Raw genomic sequence first — 19,651 nt, 5'->3', positions numbered from 1 at the left:
TCATTCATAATATTCACCTCCCCATTTGCAAGTGAACTAATACCTCTCCCTACCCTACTATTTTGCTCTGTCATATCACTTCGCACCACCTTAGATATGTTCATTACAGTCATTACTTCTCCTGCTAGTAACAATCTCTCCAGCTGACTCACACCAAAACCATTTAAATGCAGCCCATCTTCTTTATACAATTCCATCCGTCCCTCAAATTCCTCCCACACATTCACAAAATGCACTCCATTCTCCTCACATAACTGCGCTAACATATCATTCATAATCTTTGCTCGCCTCCTCATTTCATCACTATCATACCTTGGCAACACAGTGACTACCTTTCCTACCACACTGTTATCTTTTACTCTCCTTAATAATCTCCTTATATCCAATCTGGCATTTTCCTTGTTCCCATCCAAATCATTTGTTCCTACTACAACCACCAACTCTTGTGCTCTCTTATTCCTCATGTCCAACGCTTCAATCACTCTCTCCATTCTACCAACAGGAAAACAAACCTTATGCATCTTCTCATTCACCACACCTCTAATAATGGAATCTCCATAGAGAACCACTCTCAAATCATTCGATATATCTTTTGCATGGCCATCTTTCCTTCTGCTCTTTTTCACTCTTCCATGTATGTCTCTAATTCTTTTCATCTCATTTCGCATGCAGTTCATCTCTTGCCTCATCATCATCAACTCTGCTTTCATGTCCGCATCCAATATGTATTCCTGTCTGTCATTTTCATGTAGTCTCATATTATGTCTTTGGATATTTTTGGTCGCGCAGCATCTACAGCAGTCCTCACACATGTTCTGACGAGGATATCCATGGATAATTAATTGACCCATTTTCCTTCTCTTGAGCAACATTCTGATCCTGTAATGGAAGCTGCTGTTATGCCAATCATGTATTTTAGGAATGTTTGGCATAACAGCTGTCGGTCTAGATGTATCCCAAGACATCATGGATCTACTGTCTTGATGTGAAGAACTGGCACAAGGTGAAACTGCAGCTCCAGATAATAAGAGTGAGACACCAGGTTCAATATCTTTTATCATACTTTGTGCAACTTGAAGAGAAGTGGATAATTCAGGTGATACAGAATAAGGAACTAATATTTGGCTATCTGTACTTAGCTCTGTTCTATGTTATTTGAGTGAGTTTCGATTAACTCAACAGTATTAAGAATAGGCATCGTATTCATTACTGGGATTGACAATGGATCTTGGAGCAAACTGTCAAGATGTTGTCACTGCCTGTGATTCCTCAATTTCTATTATTGTATCTTCACTTTGTTGTGATCCTTTTACCAACACTGAACTCTGTATAGATGGAAATGAGTTCTGTGTTGGACTAGGATATATATTTGAATTAGAAACAGAAATCTCATTTAATGGATAATCAGTTCCTGACAGTTCTAACCTTCCTTCACTTGTGAACAACTTTATTGACCTGTTGGTATCTTCTGTTGTGTCTAATTCATTTACTTTTGATGACACACTGGCCTTCATACCTTTACTGGTAGAACCACGAAGATATCTACTTCGAGGTCTTCCTCTTTTCTTCTTAATTACCGGTGGCAATTCTGTGCTGTGTTTTTTCTGTTGCACCTCAGCAAGTAACAATGCCTGGTTACTTGAGTCATGTTCGCTCTTCTCCTGAATATCAATACTAGAAGTATCCCTCTGTGCAACTTCTGTACAGATCTCAACATTCAAACTTTTAGCAGCACTAAGCAGCGTGGCAAGTTGGCCCTGCGAAATGATCACTTCACCCTTGTACTTAAAAAAATCTATTATCATTTTTAAATCCGTGTATCTTTGAGAATAACCACTGGATGTTTACAAGAGTTTTCAAGAAATATGTCATGAAAGAAAGAAAGAAAGAACTGCAGGCAGACAACACATATTTTGTGTGCTTTAAGTCTCTTACCTTCACATACTAAAGTCATATCTACAAAACTTTCAGTAAACTTTGACATAATTGACACATGAAAAAACGTTGTATTTACATTTAAGTTGTTCTTTCAAACGTGGCATTGTTTGTTGAGTGCGTGCTTGCAGACTCTCGTGAAGGAACAACTTAAATGTAAATACAACGTTTTTTCATGTCAATTATGTACTGCAATTTTCCTGTGCTTCTCAGTTTTAAACTTCAGTGTTTTTATTGCTGTTTCCTATTTTTAGAAGACACCTGAAGAAGGCTGTCAAAAGCCGAAACTAGTAATGTTTTGTATCATTAAAGCCTTACAATTATTCTCGGTTTTAGTCATTAAATCTCTTTATAAAAATGTATATATGTATATATATATATATATATATATATATATTAAATGTTATGTAGCATTTAAAAAATATAAATGGGTTGGTTTCTACACCAAGTAATGTATATATGAATATCTAATTATTTCTGTTTTTTGATTATACCATGGTGCATTATCTACAAAAAGCCGAAACTAGTAATGTTTTGTATCAAATCGAAAATCAAAAACAAAGGAAGTTATCACAATCAGTAATTTCTGTACTGCTATCATTTCTAAGAATACATGATTGCAGTTTGATGTAGTAGCAGGATATGTATTTTCTACAACTTCTTTTTTTTTTATTATTTAATTTAATAAAACATTGCTCTGAAAATGTGTGTTCAAATTATTACTTCTTTGAACTTGCAGTTATTTTCTATATTGGTTGTGAATATTGCTATTTATGTATAATGAATAATTTCCTTGCTTATTTCCCTCCAGTTTGGTTGACAAAAATAAACATTATATAGAAAACCACAGTTTTTTTTTTTTTTTTTTTTTCACAAAAGTATCAGATATGTTTATTATATATCATTTGCAGAAGAAAATTCATAATCCTGTAGTATAAAATTTCTTGTATACAGCAGATTCTAATTAATTTGGCCATATCAGGAATAGCATAATTTTACTCAGTGACTTAAAACAATTGGCTGTTTTATTAATTGTATTTTATTCAAAAAATATTTCCTATAAAAATTTTATTTATATACATATTAAACACACATGCAGTTCTTAGCAATTAATGATATTCTAGGAATTGATCAAGTATAGTGCGGTATCTAGTGCAATATAGCACTACCTTCATTGTTTTCCTGCATGAAATAGTTGTAATCTGGTAAAACTTTTCTATCTTCCTGGGTAGCCACTCATCCTCATTACTTGTTCTTCTAATATCCTCTGATGTTTTGCTGCAATTTCTCCTATAATTTCATCCTCAAAATCTTCATATTCCTAAGCTATACTATGGTATATAGAATTGTAAGATGCTTTCCAGATTCACGCAGAACGCTGTGCATTTGATACTTTACATAAAATCCTATAAAAATAAACAAACTCAGCTTTAAGAGCGTAAGTAGGAGTCAGGTTCATGATAAGTAAATACAATCAATCCTTGAAAAAAAGATAATTTAATGAAGAAACATTCACTTTTTACAATGTCAATGGGCAACTTGGCAATGTTTTTCCTTGACCAGCTTGTCGATGTTGGCATCAATGTTTGAAGTCGCTATGTGCAGAATATTCTCGAGATGTTGGTCCGTATTCTGAGTTCTTGTCTTGGACTTCATTGTGGAGAAGAACTGCTCACATAAGTACGTGCTTCCTAACAAAGCGCACATCTTCAAAGCATGCTGGCGAAGATTAGGGAATGCGTCCTCAGAAATGTAGTCTTCGTAAAATGTAGGCAAGGGCACATTGAATAATTTTTCTCTCAAAGAAGATTGTTTTGGAGTTCAAGCAGCTCTATTTGTACTGAGCCTGGCATTCTGGCCGCATTGACACTGAATGGCATTGAAAATAAATCTAAAGAAGACTAAATCACTAAATCTCTCTTCAAACTCATTTTGTAACATGGTTAAGCTGAGGTCAAAATGCTAGAGCATTTTCTTGGCGGCTTCAAGAATATCAGTGCCTTTCGTCGTTCCCTTCATAGGTACAAGTGCTAGCAGTCTGTCACATTGAATTGTTGATCAATGTCATGGACAAAGATAGCCAGTTCTGCTGTATCCTTCACATCTGTGCTCTCATCTAAAGCAAGTGAAAATGACGTAAATTCGGATGACTGTTTTTTTAAAGTTCATTCAATGTCATTGGCAAGTTCTTCGACACATCATGCTACAGATACCCCAGACAAACTCAGTTTTTTAAACACTTCCTTATTATTTGAGCACAGAATATCCCCAGCAGCAATGAGACACTCTTTCACAAAATCGCCGTCCAAGAAGGCTTTTGATTTTTTAGCAATATTTTCAGCTATTACATAACTTATTTTGATGCACGCTTCGGTCTCTGCCTTTTAAATGTACCCTGCTGGCATTTTCAATCAATTTGGAGGCGGTTCGCTTTGTCCACACGAAGCCTCCCTTGAAGTTGATCAAAATTGGACGCATGCTTTGTCTCATAGTGTCGTTTTATATTGTATTCTTTTGATACCACTGACTTACACAAATTAAACACACTGGCTTATCATTGATTGGCAAAAAAAAAGTACAAATTGGTCTACTTTTCATTAAAATCCTGACAAGAATCACTTGATTTACGCTTTTTACTCGTAGATGCCATAGTGATGGAATATGAACCCAAAAAAATGATCCAAAATGGCCATGTCACTCGAACGAACTACTGCTTCAGCAATCTACCTGCGACGTTAGTACTAGTATTTAAGTACTGCTCGGTGCTGGTAGATGACTGAAGAAACATGTCTATTTAATATTTATTTTTATAGTATTTTATGTAAAGTATCAAATTGAAATCGAGTAATTAATCAAATCTGATTACTCGAAAGGGGTGGACCCCCCGTTTTGAGTAATCAGAATTCAAGGAGAACCGGCCTACCAGTCCAGAACTCGGGGGATTGGGCACCGGTGGGGGGGCAATTTGTTGAGGTTTGGAAAGTTTTTCAGGTCTAAGGCAGATTCAAGGAATGGCCTCTCATATTTGTATTTGCTGCAGTGTAACTGAGTGGGCTTCTTTCAGCATATCCTGTGGTGGGTATCCAAAGCATGGTCAAGTTCCGAGCAGCTGTAATTGTGGAACTATGTGGTGTTCAAAAATTCTGATATCGGCTGTTCTGCGTTTGGCTGTAGTAGGACAGTTTGCAACTGCAAGGGACCTGGTAGGTGTAGGGAATGTGGCTGGTGTTTGGTGGAACAGATATGGGATGCCAATTTTCTATGTAGTTTGTAAGTAGTTTAAGGTTCTATTTCCTTAGGATTTTTGTCAGGTTTTTGGATGTACCCCAAATATATAGACGGTGATTGATCTTGAGTAATCTCTGCTCTGAAGGGAGGTTATGGTTACAGGTTTTAATATTTTTTGAGGATTGTAGCCATTGGCTAAGGAAGTGTTTATAATGTTTAAAACATTCTTCCATTCCTATACGGTCTGATTACATGCCATCCTGATGATGGATCCTTGCATTCTCCATTTACAGAGAATGCCAGGATCCATCAGGCTGGCATGTAATCAAAGTGTATAGGAATGGGAGAATGTTATTGTTTTCCTTTTCTAAGGCAAACTGGATCCTGGGGTGTTGATTGTTTAGATGTGTTAAGAAAATATGGAATGTATCCAGGCCATGTGGCCATATGGATAACACATTGGCTTTGTAGCATTTTTTCCTTTGGGGCAGAGTTTAAGGCTTTTTCTTCAAAGGTCTCCATGAAAAAGTTCTTCAGGGGTGAAGAAAGTGGAGAATCCATGGCTGTCCTCCTCTAGAATTTTCCTTGCCAAACGAAATAGCCTGAGTTCATGGTGAACTGAAATAGGTTGATGTATTGGGAGGAAATATGGCTTAAATGAGGTCTAAAGTATCTTTGAGTGAGACATCAGTGAATAAAGAGGAAACATCAAAACTGACCATTATGTCAGTGTGTTGGAGTGTGAGGTTTTCTATACTGGTGTAAAATTTCTCGTGGTAAATTTCTATACAAATTTCCACGATTGCTTTTACATAGGTTTTAAATCATGTAGAAATCAGAAATTGTAAAGTTTTAAAACTAAATGATTCTACTGTTAAATTGTATATAACGATGTATATTGAAAGTCTGTGTAACAAAAAATGACGGATTAGCCCGGATTATGTTTGACCCAGTAAGTTCGAAAGGTCAAGGTCATGAAATGTAAAAATTTGCCGCCAAAACCGAAGGTAGCTCAAGTGACGTCATCATGTTCGCAGAAGATCCAGGGAGTTACAGCTAAAGAACAAAGAATAAACAGACCTATAAAAGGGCTATTGGAGCTCTCTCTCTCAGTTTTGCTCGTGTTGAGACCTTGGCTCCAGGTGCATGACCCCAGACATGGGGGGGGGGGGATCCAGGAGAGGCCGTTACCTTCCGATGTAATTCCAGTAGCTGCTGAATGTGTGGAGTTCGCTGCATCCACAGTGGTTCCAGTTTACTGACGGAGAATCGACCTACACTGTCCCGGGAAAACTGCCACCACAGAACCTCCACGAGCTGTCCAGATTATAGCCAGCACCCAAGAAGAAGGGCAAAGTGTAGTAGAACTTTCGGAAGTTTCATCCAAGTTGTTAGGACTGTATGTGAAACGCAAATGTAAGCTCTGCTCTATTAAGTTGAAGTAGTTTTACTTGAGAATTGTATGCACGCTCACTGAAGTTAGATTGTGAATAGTTAGTTATTAAATCTATCAGCCAATGCACTGTTTCCAAATAAAAATCGAACCTGCGAGCCTAATTAAAATAAGAATTGCCACGGTAGCTTTTAAAGAATTGAGTATATTACTATTTACTATTCAGATCTTACATGTGTTCAAACTTAATTTCTCATGCTGTATGCATAATTTAGAATGGTGCAGTCATAAAACAAATTTTTCTAAATTATTCAGAGTGGGAGTTAGTAACCTGTTGTAGTGGACAGACAAAAACCAAGGGTCTTGCACTAACAGAACGAACATAGGTAAGAATAGAAGGAATTAATTGCTGGGCCTAAGATAAGTGGATTATTGTTAAGTTGATTAAAGTGAAGATTTGAGGTTAGGCATAAGGCGTGCATGTATGTGAAAACTGAATAAAACTTAAGGGAATTTTTTTTTTTTTGTGGACAAGAAATTAAGCAATATTAAACTAGGCAGATTATAAAATATATAATGTCATCACAACAGACAAACATTTTTACACTGGCTCTAAAGTAGGCTGAGTTTTTGTGTGTGAAGGTGTGTTGCCAGTATATTATGTGAGCATATTGGCTAAATGTTTGGTTAATTAATTTGTATGTGGGTGAATCGATGCATCAACAATTGGACTTAATGGCACATTTTGTTTATGGATTTTTGGTAGTCCATATATCCTGGGGGGGGGGGATCTAAAGTTGCACAGTTTTAGTTTGTTTGTGACATCCACAGGCCAAGAGGTAACCTTTTTAAGGAGTGACTTTTAATTTTGAATCCGCTCTACGCTTGTGTCCTGAATCAGCATGAAGATATCACTATCAACAATGACATAGTCAATGAGTTTTTCTTATTTCTTGCTTCTCTCCATGTCAACTTGTGCACATCTTTATATTGGAACATGGTTTACTAATGACTAGTTCTGTATCCTGAGCAGAAATCCACCAGATACCATTATTATTAGCTTTGCCCTTTTCTTCAGATTTGCCAAAATGTTCCTATATATGCCTGCTGTAATTCATTTCTTACTTATTAGATCCTGCAATAAGGACTAAAACATTTCTCTATACAATCAATGCATTTGCTCTTTTGGCTTATCATGAAAAAAAACTAGTTGTTCTGCACAAAGTTCATCTTGGAGAACATCAAGAATACCGGGTGTCCACATTGGACCTCCCTGGTTTCAACATGTTACTGCTTCTTAAGTATATGGACCATGGTGTCGAAATTGTACACATGAGAAGGAACACTCACCAAGTTTTTGTAAAAAAAAAAAAAAAAAATCCGTACTCTTCCATGCGTGCTCCTTTATTAGCGCACACAATGTCAAGTCGATACTGCATCTCCAAGCATGTTTTCTGAAGCATGTCAGGTGATGGATGACACAGTAGCAGCAGAAATGTTATATTTCAGGTTTTTTAGGCTGTCCACTTCAGTTGCGTAGACTGTGTCCCTCACATAATCCCCCACAAGAAAAAATCAAGTGGGGTAAGATCCGGTGTTGTGGTGGCCAGGGAATTGGTTCTCCACGTCCGATTCACCAATGAGGGGAAGACCCTGTCAAGAGTTGCACAGACCTCCAAATGTCATTGTGGTGGGGGCACTATCCTGTTGAAAGAGGATATGTGGTTGCAAGTCTTCGAGTTGTTTAAAGACAAAATTTTTCAGCATGTTGATCAGTATTGCTTTCCATGATAAAAATGGACCAGTAATAGCAGCGTTTTGCATTACACCAGACATTTACCTTGGGACTTTCACGCATGTGTTTCATGACACAGTAAGGATTCCCCCCCCCCATACCCTGGCATTTTGCCTGTTCACTTTTCCATTGACATGAAAAGTGCCTTCATCCGAAAAGCAAATCTGAGAAAGAAAACCTTGATTCTCATTGACACTTTCTAGAATTTCAGCTGCAAATGTTACCCATTGTGGCTTATCGTTTTGCATGATTTCCTACAATACCTGCACTCCACCGTTCACATGGACGACCATGTGAACGGTGGAGTGGAGTATTTGCAGTTCACATGACGCTCTCCAAATGGATTTTGTCAGGCTTTGTGCAGAAGTCTCACAAATCCTCTCTACTTCCTCTTCCGATATTGGCTACTTCCCTCCTCCATGTTGTTTCTGAATGCTTCCTGTCGTTAGAAAATTTTTTTTCTACAAACGGATACTCTTGGGGTTGGGTGCTGCCTTTTTGTACACCTAATGGAACTTATGCTACTTTACTTTGATTGATTTCAGGTCAACCAACTACCACACAACTTGCGCTTTCTCTGCTGCTGACACCATGTTTAAAACTATGACAACCCTGTCCAGCCGCGTCACCACATCACAAAACAGGAAAAAATTCTGGATAAAACTTGTAGAGTCTCTGGAACCTTTGAACAACCTTAATTATTTCCACATTTCGATTTTTTGCCGTTCTTTGAAACTAGCAAGAAACCAGCTAAAATTTCAATTTTAGCAAGCCACGCATTATTTACACAACACAGAGTTCACTGGAAACAATACCAAAGTTCTATGCAAAAGCTAATTTCTTCTGGAAAGACTACAAAGAAAGCTCGGAAGCACACATTCATATTCGCAACCTTAACAAAAGTGATTGCCTTAAACTCTCAATTTTAGGAAGTTATCCTAACTGATACTCGCCAATCATGTGTTTCATGAATTCTAATTAATTAACTTCATCAATTTCCTGATTATTTAAATTATCTTTAAATTATTTCTTGATATCTATTAATGCAGATGGAGTTATTCTTCTGCAGTTTATAGTGCATATATCAGGCACTTTCAATTTAATTATTTTTTTTTTTTGTGGTTATTGTCCTGTAATGTATTGAAAGTGGCTATGAAACATACCTCAAAATTATACAAATAAACAATTTCACATGACTTCTGTCATTAATTAGTATTCTAATATTAATTTCTGATTGTCAGTGAGATAGAAGTATACACCAAAAATCTGCAGCTAGTAAAATGGTTTTATGTTATAAATTTGTATATGTAAAAATGGATGACTATCTTTTGGGTAGTGTGTATTTCTTGAATATTTATATAAGGAAAATACAAATCGCCTTAATTATCATAAAACCTAATATATATTATTCATCTTTTAAATAATATTACTTAATTCTCCTAAATGATCATCTCTCCTTGAATTAATAATAACAATAAACTAATTAAATGAAATTTTAATGTAACAAATGTACAAATGTTTCTGCTATTTTTTATGTACTAGTGCACGATATATTATTGTATTATTAAATGCTTGATAACATGAAAGTAGCCAGAAAATTAATTGAATTGCTAAGAGCTGTGTATATGACCAATTACATCAGTCACTTAGTGCTGTGTATGTTCTTGAATGATTCTGAAACTCAAAGAATGGGGAACTGGACAATGAGACTTATTTGTGTCTGTGGTCTCACAGAAGGTTCTACTAAGGTAGAAGTGGAGGCATTTTTAGAGAAAACAGCTGACACAATGAAATCAGAAAAGTTGATCGTTGTTGGGGATCTAAATAGCAGAGTACTAAATGATTGTCAGACATACAGAAATATTTTGGGAAAATTTGGAGAAAAGAGCAAAGCTAATAATAATTGTAAATACCTGTTGGATATTACTAACATAATGTTCCAACATAAAAATGTGCACAAATTTACATGGAGAGAAGAGGCAAGGAATAAGAAAAGTCTTGTTAACTATTATTGTTAATAGGGATGTTTTCTCACTGGTGCAGGACACTAGAGTGTACAGAGGATTTGAAATTGGAAGCGATCACTATTTAGTCTTGAGCAGGATAAAATTGAATTTCATATTGAAAAGAAGAACATGTAAGAAAGTTTTAAAGCAAATAAAAACTGAGCAGCTCTCAGATGCGAACTGTAGATTAAAATACACAAACATTATTCAAGAAAAAAGAGAAGAGTTTGAGAACAGGAACTAAACCTTGGAGATTCAGTGGCAAGCCATGAATAAAACATTGATTGATTCAGGCAGTTTGATATATATACATTTTTTTTAGAATACTATTCTATCTATGGAACTGTAGCTGAGACTTTGTGGAAGCTTGTTATAGTGAGCAACTTTATTATAACATGTTTGCTGTAGTGAAAGTTAACAGTACTATGTTTAGAGTGTGGGTAGTTTCAAGGGTGTGAGGGGGGAGCATTGATCCTGCAAGATGCCTGTTCCTCCTTTCTTTTCCAAATTGATATTTTGAAAAAAAGTTGATTAGGACTGAGAATTTGTTATTGGGTCCTTTCATTTTAGGATAAAGTGACAAGTTGGTAACAGATGATAGGAAATATTGACATATGCTTTTTTTTGAGAGGGGAATAGTTCTTATTATTTGCAGATCATATTAGAAAAAAACTATAAAAGTTTTGGTGGATCCAACCATAAGCAAACCTTCCATGACAGGGGCAACTCGTAGTAAAGGTGGGGTAAGCGCTGATCTCTATCCTTAGTATTAGCCATAATGTAAAACCCATCTCCTAGGAGATTATTATTATTATTATTATTATTATTTGACACCTCCAGGGAGTCCAAAGACTCATCGAGGGTGAGTGTGCCAACAGCATCAAGCGATTGGTTCCCTTCCAGCTACTAACCGCGCCCAAACTTACTTAACTGAGCCATTAGTAGCAGAGGCTCTACCAATCGACCAACCTTTGATGTATGATGTTATACATTATGGGGGGGGGGGGTCACTACCCAGACTGGTTTCGATCTTTGTTGAGGTCTCATCGGTGAGTAGGCAGACCCAAAATTGTAACTACTCAGGTTGTAGTTATGCAGAGGTTATACTTTTCCATACGAATTGCCAAGAGGTGTCACATCACAAAAGGCACCAAGAATTACTGAAATAGAGAGCCAAAAGGCTTCACTTCGGTGATGCAAAATTATTCAAATTAAGTGGATATTGAATCCAAATTATTTCAAAGCCAAATAGAGAAAACTACAAGAGTTTCATGCCGAATATAGATAGAAACTATAAAAGTTTCGTAATGCTTAGTGCCTTTTGTGATGTGATGTGACACCTCTTGGCAATTTGATGGTAAAGTATAACCTCTGCATCATTACAACCTGAGTATTTACAATTTTGGGTTTGCCTACTCACTGATGAGACCTCAACAAAGGTAGAAACCAGTCTGGGTAGTGACTCCCCCCCCCTCCATGATGTATAACATCATACATCTCCTAGGAGATGTGCTTTACATTATGGGTAATACTAGGGATAGTGATCAGAGCTCATCCCACCTTTACTACGAGTTGTCCCTGTCATGAAAGGTTTGCTTACGCTTGGATCTGCCAAAACTTATATAGTTTTTATCTCTATTTGGCATGAAACTCTTGTAGTTTTCTCTATTTGACTTTGAAATAATGATGGATTCAATATCCACTTAATTTGAATAATTTTGCATCACCGAAGTGAAGCCTTTTGGCTCTCTATTTCAATATATTAGAAAGTGTAAGAATACCCAGAAATGTTGCTTCTGTTATGCTCTAAGATGAGATGATAAGGTGATTTTTTTTTTTTTTCATTTGAATTCAGAAGTGGCATACTGTATTTTAGGAGCATACTTCAGGATATAGAGTAGAAATTCAAGCCATATTGCAAATTAATGAAGGAAACAGATTTGTTGATTAATCTGGCCTGTTCTTATGATCTCTTTATCCTTTTTCTATCTTAGAAGTAAGCTTTTGATAAAATTTGGTAGACTAACTGCTTCATTAAGTATATTGTTTTTGTGTCATGAGTAAAACAGAATTCTTGCAAAATTATTTTCAGTGATGATGAAATGCACTCTTTAGAAGAATATTTTAAAGATGCTTTAATTCAACATAATAAGCTGGCATCAGGTTCAGACAGGTGAGTATTTTATCATTTTTAATAAATTTTAATTGAATTGCAGTTTAATAGGAGTTACTTAATGGTCAAAACTTGATCAGTGGAAGGAAACTTCCACATAGCCTTTTAAGGAATTTATAGAACCGACTGGATTTTGACCAAATGTCTAATTCTCCCCTTGTGGGGAGAATTAGACATTTGCTAATAAGACATTAGCCTTATTAGTAAATAATAGCTAGAATTCTGAACAAAGATAAGCTGGGCAATTTGAGATTTAGGGGACCAAATTATAACCTGTATTGGTTTAAGCTAAAACACAATGAGGGTATAACATGATGAAATTTCCTGCCAAATGGAGCATTGCTCACTTATATAGTGTCCCCACTGTTTTTGATAGAGGAACCAGGATGACCTATGAAAAGCTTCTGGAGCAAACTCAAATTTTCCATCAGCAGAATTTAATTTTAGTCATTTCCTGAACAGAACCTGCTGGATTCTGTTCAGGAAATGACTAATATCATACTCCAACATAAATATGTGCAAAAATTCACATTGAAAGAAGATGCAAAAACTAAAACTCATTGACTGTGTTATTGTTGAAGCGATATCTTCACACTGTTTCAGGATAGAAGAGTATATAGGAGATTTGAAATTGGAAGTGATCACCATTTAGTTTCGAATACGATAAAAATTAACTTCAAGAAAAAAATATGTTAAAAAGAATCATTCAAGCAGTTTTCCCGAAGTGATCTCACACCTATAAATATCATTCAAGGAAGAATGAAAGAGTTTCAGAAACCAAACCGTGGAGATTCAATGGCAAACCCTGAAGAAAACATTAATCGATTCAGCCAGACACACATGTGGTGATGTTGTCTACAAGGATAGAAAAATCACAGCTTTGTATGGGCTGAAAAAGTTATAGGCAGTCATGGAAAAGAAAAAAGTATATTAAAAGTTTCTAACATGTATAGTGAGAGAATACAGATAAAAATTTAAGAAAGCAAAGCACAAAAGTTGATATAAACCAATGTCAAGAGAATCTTGTATAAGAATATAGAAGAAAAATATCAGGAAGATGGCAAAATGTTTTGAAGGCTATTGAAAAAAAGCTTAGAAATGAGGAGAGGATAGTAAAAGGAAATCAGTAGTGATAAAAGTGACATGGAAACTGAAAATAAAGATACAGTAAGTCTCATCTTTACAATTCTCCCCCTCCCATTTTTAGAGACAAATTTTCTCTAGGATTGTATCAAATATTTGCCTCAGAAGTGAGGCTCTCAGGATGCATATCCTTCTGTAACAGGTGGCCATTTGATGGATATACAACTGAGAATAAAGCATTTTACCAGTATTTGTGGTTAGGTGTGTTTAAGAACTTTTAAGTATTAAATTAAATATTTACAAGACACTCAAGATATATTAAAATAAACAAATATATAAATAATGATCTAAACAACAGTAAACTGTTTTATTCGAGAGGTGAAAGTTGTCTTGGTGTTATTAATTACAGATTATTTTGGGGGTAACAGGAAGTTAAAGCAGTTCCTCAAAAGTTATTAAAGACTAGTACTTGAATTCTGCATATGGGTGGGGGGGGGGATGAGAAAGAGATGACTTTGTTGAAATTGTTCTTATGTACTGTGTTAAGTATTTTAGTTCTCTTTGTTATATTATATCTGTTTCTTTATTCTTATTTTTTTTTAAAATTGTCTTCAACAAATTCGTTTTGTAAGACTTCGGTTGCTTCTAAGAATGGTATGATTTATACCTCATTTATGAAATAACTGTTTTTTTTTTTTTCATGATCATTTTGGTACTCTGTGCAGTCTGAGGCATGCACTTTCAGTGCCATATGTGTTGACTAAATTTTAGAAATTGGATGTTTGCAGAGCATACCTGAAGGGCCTGTTTTCCCTGTGGGTTAAACTGATATGATTGTTCTTCTAATATCCACTTTGCATTACTTCACCCATCTTCAGAAAGTTGCAAGTACACTAAATTTGATATTCTTCTGGATGTGAAAGGTTGCAGGATGGAGTTCTTGGACATACTAAATGCTGTAATTATATGAGAATGGGGGGGGGGATAAAGATATGATTCTTTTGCTTCCATAAGAATCATATCTTTATCCCCCTGTGAGAGAAAAACCTACATCTTTACCCCCTTCTTGACTGCAAACAAACTTCCATGGATGCCTCCATGTTCTCTCCCCACCTTCCATGTAACAAAAAAATTTCATCAGACGATATCCTGTAACACCCATTCAGAAGTTTATAGACCTCTGTCATATCACCCTTCTTTCTGCTGTTAACCAGAATCTGTAAACCACATACTTGTAATCTGTCCTCATAATCTAAATCCCATAATCCAGATACATTCTTTGTAGGTTCGCTTCAACATCGCAATTATTCTCTGAGTTGTATTTGCAACTTTTGCTATGTGACCTTTGAACTTCAAATTCCTATCCACCAATATGGCGATCCCTTGCTTCCTCAGTTTCTTGTAGCATAATCCTGCTAATATGATGTGCTGCTGGAACTCTAATCATTTGTCAAAGTGCATAACTCTAATGCATCTCTAACTCTTCATCCAATGTAGCAGCAACACTGTGCACTATGTTATATACACCTCATTTTTCAAAGATTCCCATGCATTGCTGACATTTTTCCCATTCAGTAGCTGATTCCATGGTACCAAAGGTCATAATCCCCTAAGATTATAATCATTTCCAGTTCAGCATGTAACCTGTTCTAAAACACTGGAACATCAGTATAATTAGATACTTCCCAAGAAAACATGGCATGATCACTGCCACAACTGGTGATAAAATAGTCATCTACTTAACTGAGACTCCCCCCACCCCTTTTGATGCTAGGAATAAATCTAACATTCCTTGAACTCAAGTTCCTTCTTTCACATGATACTTGAGAAAGTTGTTTCACAACAATTCAGTTCAATTCCTCTTCATTCTTATCATGAGATTTCTCTTCTACCCAATCAATATTTGGAAAATTAAAGTCATTCATAATGATCACTCATTTAGTTCCCATAAGGCTAAATTGGCATTGTATTTTTTCGTGCCCTGAAACTGAACCGCCAGATCTGTACCAAAAGCCTACTATATATTTCATTTTGTTAGTTTTCACTTCACACCAGATAGCCTAATACTCACCTCTACATGGGACATTTTTACCATTATTGTTTTCTTACGATTCTACCCTAACTGGACTTAAGTCATCTGATATCATTAGTGGTGCAACTGCTCCTCTCCTATCTCTTCTGTCATTCCTAAATATAGTATACCCATTACACTCAATCCCAGTTACCATATCTGATTATGCAAGATACTGGAGGAACATCTGACCATATATTATTGTATATAACTTATGTATAGTTTCTTTTTCTTCATATTTTACTTATTATTCCCTGTATACTTCACCTACCAAATTTAAACTATTCTCATTTGTAATGCATCCTAATTTGTTGTAAATAATATTGTACCACTTACTTACTACTGTACCACTTGTGTTTTGGATACGAAATAAATACCATATCTGATTCTGATAGCCAGGCTTCACTAATGCCAATAGTCTTAGGCCACATCATATTCAATAAAGCAATGGAATCAACCTCTTTGTTTCTGATGCACCTGGCATTTATGTATAGACATAACATATCTGTAATAGTATTTTACCTAACCATGTAACCACATGAAAATGCAAAAATAAAAAGAACTCCTTTATTTCATAACTAAATATATGTGGAAACTCATTTCGAAAGCGAACTTATGAGCATACAATCCATGACATTGAATTTCCCTTAGTTTGAACTATTTAAAAGACATGGTTGCCACACAGATACCAGCATATATCTTTAATTAAAGTTTTGCTTGCCTGGCAATTGCTTCAGACTGTTGATTCTCATTGTAGATCAGAGAAAAACTTAAGAGGACAAAAACTCATTCAAGTCTTCATTTTGTTGTAAAATAAACACACAATCCATATTTCATAGCCAAATATATATAAAACAGAAACGTGGAGAATATTTTAAGGCAACTCTGCTGCCATTGGTTGTATTTTCTCTCTCTCTCACACACACACACACACACACACCTGATATCCACTTGCCACAGGTGAGTCAATAGTGACAAATGACGACAAATTTTTGATCTTGTTTAAATGCATTCCATTTTTTTTTTTTTTTTTTTTTTTTTGCATAGTTTGCACTTATTCTTTTATAAAATACATTCATTGTCAAGTTATTTGATCACAGGTGGCTGCTAATAAATTTATTAGAGAAGTTTTATTTTCAGAGTTGGAAATAAACTTCAGGATCTGAAATCCTTAATTTGAACATTACACACTTCTCTTTTAAAGAATCATCAAAAGTTGCAATTTTATTATTATTGTTATTAAGAGAGACCTCTTTGTTTCTGATGCATCTGGCATTTATCTATAGACAACATTTTGTTTCCTGTTCTCAAATCTTATTCCAAAAATGTATTGACCAAAACAAGGAAATATTCATTTGCTTCATCGACTTCGAGAAAGCATTTGACAAAGTCCAACATGCTAAAATGATTGCACTATTAAAAAGAATTGGATTAGATGGTAAAGACATCAGGATCATTGAAAACTTATATTGGAACCAAAAGACATCTGTTCAAGTTGATGACATTATTTCTTCTTCTTCATGTAGCTTCCTCAGTGAGAGGGTGCAGCACCATGTGTCCTTCCATTTCTCTCTGTTGGTGGCTTTCCTTTTTGTTTCTGCATAGCCATATGATCCTGTCCATGATCTTATATCTTTAAGCCAAGTCCTTCTCCTCATGATCCTCATAATCCTTTTCCCATAATTTTTCCTTCTAAAACTGTTAGTATCGTCTGTCCTGCTGAACCTCTCAGTACATGTCCTGCCAATCTCATCTTTCTCTGGATCATTTCCTGTAATAAAGATCTCTGTGTTCTCATTCTCTGTAGGACATCGTATTTGTCACATGTTCTGTCCATGAGATTTTCAGAGCTCTCCTGTAGCACCACACTTCAAAGGCCATTATCTGTTGCTTTACTCTCTTCTTGAATATCCAGGTCTCACTTCCATATGTGAAAATTGGCCACACTAATGTTCTTACCATTATTTTCTTTGTCTCGATACTCAGAACTTCTGAGCAGATCTTTATTTTTCCAGAATGCATCTTTAGCTATGGATGTTCTTATTTTTATTTCTTTATCTTGCTTTCCATCTGTAGTAAAGTAGGTTCCATAAATATTTGTATTCTGTTGTATGCTCCATTTTCATATTGTTTATGAATATTTCTGGCTCAGATCTGCTTACTTTTGAGATTTTCATAAATTTGCTCTTTTTTGCATTTATATCTAATCCAAATTCTTTACCTTCTTCAATTAGTAGTTGCAGTAATTTGATTAATTTGTTTCTGTTTTCTGCTATTAGAATGGTATCTTCAGCATATCTGAGATTGTTGTATTTTATACCATTGATTCTAATTCCTATTTTTCATCACTGTCTCACTATAGATATTAAATAGATTTGGTGAAAGGATACAACCTTGTCTAACTCCTCTTTTTATTTTCACTACAGAAGTCTCATCATGGGGTGCTTAAGGGACAAAGCTGTATAACTGAGATGAGACCTCCACATAGCCTTCAAAGGAAATGCAGAGAACCGACCACAGCTTTTTACCTAATGTCCAATCCTCACTTTCTCATGATACACCCTGTTGGGTATCTACCTGGATACTGAACGAACGAGGAATGGGCTGGCAATTTGGGATTTTGCTGACCAAATTGTATTCTTATTGGCTTAAACCAAAATACAAAATGATTGTACAACATGACAAAATTTCATGCCAGCTGGGGCATCGCCCAGTTAAACAAGGCTCCCGTTGTTTTTGCCAGGGAACCAGGGCAAACAGCAAAAAGTCAGCTACTGGAACAAATCTGAAAACACACCTTAACTCAACATCACCAGAGTTAAAGATCGGTACTATCAACATAAGAAGCCTGAATGGCAAAGAAATGGAGCTAGCTGAGGAATTAGATAAGTACCAGATTGACATAATAGGGGTGACTGAAACAAAAAAGACAAAAACTGGTGAGATCTTTCTGAGCAATAAATACAAACTGTTATATTCAGGAAATGACAATCAAGGAAAAGAAGGAGTAGCCATAGTATTCAGCACAAAATACGAGGCTAATCTTCTTGAATGGCAGGCAGTCTCAAGTAGAGTGATGTGGGCAAATATCAGAATGGGGAATTGGACAATGAGACTTATTTCTGCTTATGGTCCCACATAAGGTTCTACTTGGTAGAAGTGGAGGAAGAATATTTTGATGCTTTAGAAAAAGCAACTGACACAATGAAAAAGGAAACGTTGGTCCTTGTTGGGGATCTAAATAGCAGAGTAGGAAATGATTGTGAGATATACAAAAATATTTTGGGAAAATTTGGAGAAAAGAGCAAAGCTAATAATAATGGCAAATATCTGTTGGATTTCTGCTCAGGACATGGACTGGTTGTTACTAACGCCATATTCCAACATAAAAATGTACACAAATTCACATGGAGAGAAGAGGCAAGGAATAAGAAAAGTCTCATTGACTATGTTATTGTTCATAGTGATGTTTTCTTCCTGGTGCAGGACACCAGAGTGTACAGAGGATTTGAAATTTGAAGTGATAATTATTTAATCTTGAGCTGAATAAAATTGAATTTCATATTGAAAAGAATAACATGTAAGAAAGTTTTAAAGCGAATAAAAGTTGAGCAGCTCTCAGATGTGAACTGTATACTAAAACACACAAAGATTATTGAAGAAAAAATGAAAGAGTTTGAGAACAGGAACCTAACCATGGAGATTCGGTGGCAAACCTTGAAGAAAACCCTGATTGATTCAGCCAGAGAGGCAAGTGATGAGGTTGTCTGCAAGGATAGAAAAATCAGAACTCCATGGTGGACACAGGAAGTTAAAGCGGTAGTGAAGGAAAAGAAGAAAGCATATCAAAAATTCCTGTCAAATAAGTCAGCTTCTGCTCTTAGATAATACAGAGACAAACGTAAGAACGCTAAACACAGGTCATGGGAGGACTTTGGCAAGAACATAGGAAATAAATATCAGGAAG

The 19,651-nt window shown here is 35.7% G+C and overlaps 1 protein-coding gene across 5 annotated transcripts in view; it reads left to right on the top strand.

Moving 5' to 3' along the window:
• The window catches only part of asun (integrator complex subunit 13 asun), a 333,447-nt gene that overhangs the window by 75,248 nt on the left and 238,548 nt on the right, over positions 1-19,651 (top strand). For 4 of the 5 annotated variants that reach the window (XM_090415856.1, XM_090415857.1, XM_090415854.1 and 1 more), the window contains one exon: positions 12,450-12,530. The exons of the other annotated variant lie outside the window; for it this stretch is intronic. In XM_090415856.1, the coding sequence (XP_090271982.1) occupies positions 12,450-12,530 (81 nt within the window). The remainder of the gene's footprint in view (positions 1-12,449; positions 12,531-19,651) is intronic. 5 annotated transcript variants of the gene reach the window in all.

The sequence above is a fragment of the Typopeltis vanoorti genome, chromosome 3 (assembly GCF_054136105.1).
Source record: "Typopeltis vanoorti isolate ZY-2024b chromosome 3, IOZ_Tvanoo_1.0, whole genome shotgun sequence".
NCBI classification, from domain to species: Eukaryota; Metazoa; Arthropoda; class Arachnida; order Uropygi; family Thelyphonidae; genus Typopeltis; species Typopeltis vanoorti.
Note: the sequence above shows the minus strand (reverse complement) of the source record. Positions and strands in the feature narration are given on the sequence as shown.